At 31.4% G+C, this 9,486-nt stretch overlaps 1 protein-coding gene across 2 annotated transcripts; it reads left to right on the top strand.

Annotated features, from left to right (window-relative positions):
• Positions 1-1,126: 1,126 nt before the first annotated feature.
• On the top strand, positions 1,127-4,075 carry LOC118045509 (nudix hydrolase 2). Of its 2 annotated transcripts, XM_035054270.2 has the most exons (10): positions 1,127-1,665; positions 1,825-1,864; positions 2,147-2,373; positions 2,495-2,560; positions 2,637-2,774; positions 2,860-2,937; positions 3,033-3,083; positions 3,203-3,237; positions 3,439-3,547; positions 3,680-4,075. In XM_035054270.2, the coding sequence occupies exons 1-10, from the start codon at positions 1,651-1,653 to the stop codon at positions 3,860-3,862; spliced, it is 942 nt and encodes a 313-aa protein (XP_034910161.1). In that variant the 5' UTR covers positions 1,127-1,650; the 3' UTR covers positions 3,863-4,075. The 2 variants fall into 2 exon arrangements, with proteins under 2 accessions (XP_034910161.1, XP_034910096.1); XM_035054205.2 differs by lacking the exon at positions 1,825-1,864 and having other exon boundaries at positions 1,128-1,665.
• The last annotated feature ends 5,411 nt before the right edge of the window (positions 4,076-9,486 follow it).

Genomic DNA, 9,486 nt, shown 5'->3' with positions numbered 1-9,486 from the left:
TTTAAATCATAACTTTATGATTAAACCCAAAACCTTTTCAATTTTATAAAGCAAATTCATCATTCGACACCGTGCATGTTATGACATGATTTATATTTTTTAAATTATTTGTTCTTGGTGTGAAAAAATCACCTAATATAAAAAATATAAAAGGCTTAAATTTAAAATAAAAGTGGATGCTAAATATTTACATATTCATTTGACTTTTTCTCTCAGAAAAAATATTGGCTTAACAATTTAGTATTTAATTCATATTAACAACTCTTTCATTGCTGATCGGTTTATTTATTTTTTAAATTTATTTTATTAAACACAAATAACTTCACATTTCTTAATTAAAAAACTATGATACAATAAATTGTTTTTGTAACATATAAATTTTTTTACTATGTTAAAAATTAATTTGGAATCCTGATGTACTTGAATTTTAAAGCTATTTATTTATTACATCTTAAGTTATTTTTTCATCTTTCATGAACAAACTAATACTTCTAAAAAAAAATAAAATAAAAAAAATCTAAGAATAACAGAAAAAAGTAAAATAGTTTCAGCATTTTATTTCTATTTTCTCAGTGCTTTCAATTTTTTCCGGGTTTTTTAATAGCAGTTAGCCTAAGTTAACTTAAATTTTTATTTTTATTTTTATTTTATTCTTCAACATTAAATTAATTAAATTTCATATATATATATATATATTATTTTTTTTGTAATTTGCTTTATATAAAGTTATCATGGTATCATAATTCGCGTCGCAGATTTAACATGTTAACCCGAGTAGATCTAATATATTATGGTCTTAATATTTTAAAAAAATATGCTATCCAATATATTCCCATATCAATATTTTTAAAAAATATGCTATCCAATATCCAATATATTCCTATATTAATATTTTAAAAAAAAGATAACATCAATTATGTGCATTATATTTTTTAGTTCATAATTAAACTTTTTATTAGAAAACAAAATAACAGCGTTTATATATTTTTTTATTAAAAAGAAATTGATCCGAGAAAATCGACAAGGATAAATGATTTAGTTATATTTCTAAACCAAAACATATAGAAAAGAAAGTTAATATTTACTTACTGTCAACAAGTTTATCGTGTAAAAAGTGGGTGCCGTTTTTCACTCACAAAACTTTTTCGTTTTTCCTCTATTTCCTTCGTTGCAGGGACAGTGAGAGGAAGGTGGAAGGAAATGAACTGGAAGAGCAGCTTGTATGAAGCAGCCAAGCTGCTATTTTCAAAACCCCTTTCGCACGTAGTGGTCTATTCTACAATACAAAACCGTGTGAAGAATTTTAGGTCAAGATTAAGAAAGAACCATTCAAGGTATCCTGGTCAGCTGATGAACCCCAACCCCACGAAGTTTTGAGGCGCCATAAATGCAATATGAAAGAATCCGAAAATTCAGAGAAATACAGATCTCTTTCGTGAAGTAAGGTGGAAGCTATCGAAAGCAGCTCGAACCTGCAAATGCTGTATATTAACAGTAATATTTGGCTTAACATTAACGATAAGCAGATGATCAGAATCAGGTATCGCAAACTAGTGGTTCTTCTTCCGAGCAAGAACTCGCCGTCACCAGTTTCTCTACCTCCAAATAGGCCTCGTCTGTCGACCACCCAATTACCTCCATCTTCTTGTCATGGATTTTCGAAAGGTATTACTCTGGCTTTCCGATGACTCCTACTCTGTTGTTCAATGAATTTGAAATGAAAAGTTTATTAGGTTCCCAGAATGTCTTTTTCCTCAAGACATTCCTTTTTCTCTTCTTAAGTCACATAAAAAAAGAGCTAATGGTTAATTGGGTTGAATGCAGGCACTTCTTCTTGTCACTCTCTTCATCTTCACAATGAGGAGTGAGATACGTTTTCCCTTGTTAATTAGGAGTTTTAGGACTTGTTTTAATTACTTTTCCATATTTTTGTGAGCTAGAAACAGATCACTTCACATTGAATAGATTTGTTTTGCATACCTTCCATAATGCTCGAACAGGAAAGCTTTTTTGTATGGTTATGTCTGGATAAAAAGCATTGATTAGCTTCTATAATTGTTCTACTTTCTCTTTCGGAGAATTGGAAGGTGTTAATAATGTTCTTTGTTTTTTCAACTCAAGTACTATTGATTTTCCGTTCCTTCAGGAAGCAGTCATTTCAAGGCTTCCTTTTCGACCAGGAAAATTCCAGCTTCAACTAGTTCATTGTCTATGAAGGAGCAAATTGAAGCTGAAAGTAGAGTCGAGCATGTTGGGTTACTCAATGCAGTTGAGGATTTGTATGAAGGAATTGTAATAGAAATGAAAGAACCTGTGGACTCTACAGAATTTATCCCTTCACTCAGAGCATCCATAGTAAAATGGAGGCAACAAGTAATGCTTCTTTAGTGTTCATTAGTCTCTTATGCTTTCCCTTTAATCTCACTTGACTCAAAGATAATTTAATCTCCACTTACATAACACATTATTTCTCATTTCGCGACACTCCTTTCAGGGGAAAAAGGGTGTCTGGATAAAATTGCCTATTGGACTTGTTAGTCTTGTTGAACCTATAGTTCAGGTAATTAAGCACATCTTTCCAGCAGCAACTAGTGCCTGTTCATAAACTTTGAAGTAATATTTTCTAAGTTGTGTAGGAAGGATTTAGATATCATCATGCTGAACCAGACTACTTAATGCTGGTGTATTGGATTCCTGATACTCCCGATACTCTTCCAGAAAATGCTTCGCATCGTGTAGGGGTTGGGGCTTTTGTATTGAATAGTAATGGAGAGGTATTTGATAATTACTTTCAATCTGTCCACCTTCTCTTTGGATAAGTTTTGATGGCATTGAATTCTATAATTTGTTTACGAGCAGGTTCTTGTAGTCAAGGAGAACAGTGGAGGATTTAAAGGCACAGGTGTATGGAAGCTACCTACAGGGGTGGTTAATGAGGTGAGCAGGATTGCAAGCATTTTCATTCCCTGCAGGCTGTGGTGTGTTGTCTTCTACAATGTTCTACCTCGTAAATTAAAAATTTTCATCCACAGGGTGAGGATATTCCTTCAGCTTCAATTCGAGAAGTTATGGAAGAGACAGGAGTGAGTAATCAATCTGCACTCTTTTAGACTTAAAAATGGGAGCAGCAAGATGGTGAAATACCTTTAGCTTCTTATTTTCCATTCTAAATCTAATGTCTTTGGTTTTCATCCTGTATCAGATTGACACAGAATTTATGGAAGTTTTAGCATTCAGGTGAGATGTCTGCTTTGTAATGAATAGAGTAGTTCATCATGCATAATTTGTTTCCACGTATTGGTGCTATACAAGGAATACAGATAGGCTTCCATGTGCTTCATTCAACAGAAGAATTCCAGTCTTTCTCAGCATAATCTCTCTTTTTTTCCCACTTCAATTCCGTACCTTCACAATTTCATCTCTGTTGTTCGCTCGCAGACAAAGCCACCGATCATTCTTTAGCAAATCAGATCTATTTTTCATTTGCATGCTAAGGCCACGCTCTTTTGACATCCAGAAGCAAGATTTAGAGCTCGAGGCAGCTCAGGTATTTTACTCTGCTAGTTACGTGATTGTATGTAAAAAACAATGATCCTCTGGGTTAGGTCATGCCTAGATTCAATAGTTTTTCGGTGCCCACCTTAGTTTTGTTTCATTTTGCTTTTCTCAATTCTCTCAGTGGATGCCAATTGAAGACTATGTGAACCAGCCTTATAACAAAGAACATCAGCTCTTCAAATATGTTGCCGAAATATGCAAAACTAAAGCCAAGATGGACTACAGTGGGTTTTCTGCGATGCCTGTAGCCCCAGATTCTGGTAAAGAAACCTACTTGTACTTCAACAACAGGGATTTCAACTAAGCTTCTGCGAAAGAGATCCACGGATTGTTACAGAACTGTCGCTTACTTACAAACAGTAGAACTCTTTAGTTTTTCCTGTCTACCTTCTCCTGTTGTTTTGGTAAATGTCTGAAAGAAAAAAGGAATAATTCTTCGTTTATGAACATGCTTCACAGCGATGAAGGCCTGATGAGCGTCCTGCGGTTGAATCCCATTTGGCAAATCAATTATTAAGTACGGTGATAACGATGAATATGTGATGATTAATGCTACATGAAAAAAAAGTTAGGAATTTTATAGGAATAGACAAAAATCATGGGTCATGTATTTTATCTGTGCAATCAATTAAATTCCTCAAAATTCGTTGTTATATTCATCTTTATCTATGCATATGACCTTTTCTCAGGATTTTTGGGATTGAAGACATCGAACGAAAAGTTGCTAAATGATGAGCGAGCTTCACACCTTCTGCTCCATAAAACCGGCCAAGATTCTTTAACTGTACTCGAGAGAAGAATGTCCTGCTATTGCGAACACATTTTCACAAAACAATATATTAAAAAGCAAGTTTTAATGCCAATGCATTAAAAAGACATAACAGATAGTAATGAGAGAATTAAATAAAAATATATTAAAATAATAATAAAAAATAAATAAATATGTCTAGACAGACCACTGAACAATATCTGGGCTGCAAGATAGATTCAAACTTCTTCGATGTTGCTACAATTTGGACTTGAAAATGATCTTTTTAAATCTTGAACTCCTATGAAAGTTTTAGGCCTATGTCTTAACTTTCCATCTATATAGAGCAGACCTAAATCCAAGATATACAGCTCCAGATATGACCCAATGACCGAACAATGTCCCAGTTTGGACTGAACTAGAATCTCTTTTCTAAGTCTGGCCCTCTCTTTATCTTTTAAATTTCAGTAGTTAAACTCATCAATCAATCCTTTGATTTATGTGATAAGCCTGCATTTAAGATAAACATTTACCATAAATTAAAGGTATCTTATAGTATCAAACTTGTTATTATAAAACATGCTTTCGTTAAGGAGTTATTGATACTTCAACTGCAAAATGATGATATAAAACCTTGATAAAAATGCACTTTTAAGTACTAATCACCAACTTCTATTCTTAATCAAGTCACCTTTTGAATGTATTTTTCGGTCAACTCCTGACTATAGTTTTGTTTTGCATTTTTGAGTGTCTTTGGTTCCCTTTTCTTCTCTTGTATAATGCTTATAAACTCGATTTTTGTTCCTCTTCTTGTGTCTTTATTGGTTACAACACCTCTTACCTAGGTTATTGCTATCTCAATTTATATTGCCATCGTATCCATATGGCCCATCATGTTCAATTCCACAAACACTTTCCTTCTAGCAACTTTTGAATAGAATAACTCTCCCTCACAATCAGACACCTGAACATGTCTACCTCAACTATTCCCTATATTCCCTGTGTCCTCTTCTCATTTATCATCGTTTCCTGCCTCTATTTCCCCTGCCTAACCTGCCTCCACTGCACCAGCCTCATTTGCCCTTGTTTTGAATCCCCTCATGAGCGCTAGTCCGCTCCCTTTATCTCCACATGCATATATTTTTGTTGATCAATGTCCCGGTACAGGTTTGGCTCCAACGTCTCATCATGCTTCACCACAACCATTAACATTGTAATAGACTGGTTCCGTGTTAGCTCACCCACTGTTAGACACTTCTTCTCGGCTTTGTTTAGACTTGGCTACCTCACCAACATGTCTCCCTAATGTTTCTCCTCTTGCTTTGAATTTAATCATTGATCTTTTGCATTTTGATCTTCAGTAGGTCTTAAACAATAGTGCTCTAGCATTTCTTCCTCTAGTTCCTTGCCAGCACACCACTGTTCTTAGGCCATGGAAGGCTAGGAGTGTCATCTCTGCTCTAGGGCATTCATCTTCCCTTACATACAAACATTTCACCTTCCAGAAGGCACATCACTCATTATCCTAGCAACACACTATGCTAGAAGAAATCCAGGCTTTGCATGATAATGATATATAGACCCCAGTCCCTTACCAACCCTCTATGAACTTGGTTAGAAGTTGATGGGTTTACAAGATCAAACGACGTGCCAATGGTAGTGTTAAGAGATACAAAGCCCGGTTGGTGGCTTGAGGGTTCACTCAATAAGAGAGGATTGATTATTTTGAGACATTTAGTTCTATAATCAAGCCTTCCACCATACAGCTAGTACTTACAATCATTGTCTCGAATGGTTGGTCAATCCATCAATTATATGTTCACAATGCTTTCCTTAATGACATCTTTCAGGAAGAGGTATGCATGGACCAACCCCCTAGTTTTGTTCACTCTGCTTTTGCTACTCATGTATGTCATCTTCATAAATTATTATATGGTTTTAAGTAAGCACCTCGGGCTTGCTATAAATGATTAAGTGACTTTCTACTCTCCATTGGTTTCCAAGCATTCAAGGCTAACTCCTCTCTCTTCATCCTCTCTTTTAGTGGTGCTTTATTCCATTTACTTGTGCATGTTAAAGATATTCTGTTGACCGGGAGTAACTCTAAGTTACTCCACTGATTGATTACTTTACTGAGCTCATAATTCAAGCTTCAGGATTTAGGTACTTATGCACTATTTCTTAGGCATTGAAGTAAAAACCATCTCTATGGGCATTTTATTAAGTCAACATAAATATGTTAATGATATCATTCAACAAGAAGGTATGTCATCCAATAAACCAGAGACACTCTTTCATCCCCTTCTACTATATTGATTGACTTAACCAATTTGAATTGGTCAATCATTTTAACTGTCAGAGGAACATTACATAGCTATAAAATGACTAGTTTTGCTAGAAACATATTTATATCTTGTCTAATTGCATAAATAAAAATACAAATTGAATATATATAATATACAAGCTATTTTAAGAGCAAAAACCACTTCAAATCATTAATCCTAAATCATACTTTTATTTGTGTATTAAACCTTTATATTCTTGCACAAGAGTATAAATTTCTACACTCACTACACTTAAACACCTTCATATATTCTAAATGTTATTGAGTAAGATATAACGATATAAGCTTCAATTGCATTGCCTATTCTTTGAGAGAGTGTTTTTACATCTCAAACAATTGTAATCTTTTAAGAGTTTAAGTGAAAAACTCTTGGGTAATGGCGAGGTACATCATTAAGAGAAAAAATTTTGAATATGATATTTTTTCCAAGTGATGAAAAGGGGTTTGGTAAGGATTCATCAAGGACATTGTAATCTTTGACTTGAATTAGTAAAGAATACAATACTTGAGATAAGTTTGGTGTTTGAGGTGTAAATGTAGGTTTACCGAACTACATTAAAAACCAAGTTTACAATTTATATCCCTATACTCTTTACTTTAACCACTTTAATTATATTGTTGTTGATTGTGTTAATTATGTTTAAGTGAGTTAATTGCAATAATTGTTATTACTAGTGAAACATCTAATTCACCCCTTACGTGTTATTGTTGCCTTATTCCTAGAACAACAATTGGTATTAGAACTTAACTCTCATTTATATAAGTTTACTTAGATTTTGAGTAAAATGATAACCATTAGTTTTAATATTCAAAATGAAGGATTATCAACCTCGAGGTCATCTTCTTTGATGGTAATGACTATATCTTCAATCTATTGATTATGATGTATGACTATTTATTAAAAATGAACCTCACAAGCCTACTAAAATTAAAAATGAAATTAGTATAATGATGGTGATAAGAAATTGTTATTTATAGATGGTGAATACTTTATATTGTTCATTGAGTAGAAGTGACTTCAATAGGATTACATAATGCAAGAATACTAGAGATATATGACATCCATTAGAGATAATAACACATGAAGGAATGAATTAAATAAAGGAATAAAAAAAAATGACATGTTAGTACATCAATATGAGTTATTTAAAATATACTTTTTAAGTTTAATCTCTCTTTCTCTTTCATTGGAATTGTTCTTTCTTGATTATAAAATCTTTTTTTGTCTAGTTGAATGAAATTAAATGAAAGGAATGACACATACAATATTAGTTTTTTTTTGAAGGAAAGACCATATGAAAAATTAACAAGAAACAAAGCAGCCATAGAAAATTTAGTGATGTTTGACGTAAGTTCTGTTTCTATTTTTAATTGTTTGACAAAAGTATTTTAGGATTTTCAAATACATATTAAATTAATAGTTTTTTAAAGTTTTCTAATGATTTTAATATTTCAATATAAAAAATTAAAAAAATCTAAAATAATTTATTTTGATATATTTTCAAACAAAAAAATATTTTGAAAAATACCTTACACCACAATCCCAAACACCCTATTAAGAACAAACAAATCAGCCTTGAAAAAAAAAATTAAAATGATATTTTTTCCCTGTATGCTTAAGGGATAAATTGTTTTAGGCAACAGCTAAGGAGTAATGGATGTCTTTTGGAAACCATACAAGATTAGCTTGAGCTTGAGCTTGAATTTTTATATATATATATATATATATATATATATATATATATATTTCTTAACAATATAAAAGGAATCTTAAGAAATATCTTATAAATAAATTAGTAGCGCACTCTTAATGTAAATATAGTTTTTTTATCAGTAAGTTTATAATATACGGCCAAGGATCATCCATTTTATATATTTTATGAACCGTCCAAGAAAATCCTCCACCAGAAAATCCACCACCAGATAATCGCAGGATATCCTCAACAACTCACTCCTCATCTAACCATTTCTCCGTCGCGGTTGTAACTGTTTTTTTTTTTTTTTTTTTAAATAGAAATACAAGTAATTTTGATGTGTATTTTACATAAAAAAATAAATTAAAATGTAAATAAAAAAAACTATGCAAATATTTAATTAAATAAATTAATAACTATTTATATAAATAAATGAAAAAAAATCATTAATAATAATTAAATTTTTTTAAATAAATATAAATTAAGATATTTAATTATATAAAATAAAAAATTTATTTGATTGTATTTATGTATGTTGTTTATTGTCTGAATTGCTAATAAAGTTGCTGCTGTTCTTTATTTGTTAAAGCTCAAGTTTTTCTGTTCAAATAATATATTATTATTCGGAGTTTGAGCTTCTGAACACTAACTTTTAGTCTTAGCTTGAGCTTCTAATTACTTCATGATCTTTGTCAAGAAAGCAAGCTACCTCCCTCAGTCCAAGTCACTGACATCAATAAAAACAAGTGAAATTGATAGAGTAAATTCATACTTTTTAAAAAGTATTATGTATATTATATATATTATTTAAAAATAAATATTTTTTATTTTTAAAAAATAAAATTTATTTCTATAAAAACAAATTAAAATAATATTCTGAAAAATCAAATATAAAGCAAACAATTTTAAAAAAACTTATATTAATAAAAAGATAAGCAAAACCCATGATGTAGGTAAAGAAACCTTCTAGATTTGATTTAGATCATAAACTAACCATTAAAGAATGAGGGTGAAAATAAAAAAATAATAATTAGAGGGCAAACAAAAATTTTCAATTGGAGAATTAAATTGAATTTGAAAAATAGGTTTAACAAAAAGAAAAAACAAATCAAAAGAAAGAGGTCAAATTGAAAAAAAAAAAT

This window comes from Populus alba, chromosome 14 (genome assembly GCF_005239225.2).
Source record: "Populus alba chromosome 14, ASM523922v2, whole genome shotgun sequence".
NCBI classification, from domain to species: Eukaryota; Viridiplantae; Streptophyta; class Magnoliopsida; order Malpighiales; family Salicaceae; genus Populus; species Populus alba.
Note: the sequence above shows the minus strand (reverse complement) of the source record. Positions and strands in the feature narration are given on the sequence as shown.

Coding starts and splice junctions, on each gene's coding strand:
- LOC118045509 (XM_035054205.2), top strand. CDS start 1,479: ATGCTGTATATTAACAGTAATATTTGGCTTAACATTAACGATAAGCAG. Junction 1,666..2,146: donor TTGTCATGGATTTTCGAAAG/GTATTACTCTGG, acceptor CCGTTCCTTCAG/GAAGCAGTCATTTCAAGGCT. Junction 3,238..3,438: donor ATGGAAGTTTTAGCATTCAG/GTGAGATGTCTG, acceptor GTTCGCTCGCAG/ACAAAGCCACCGATCATTCT.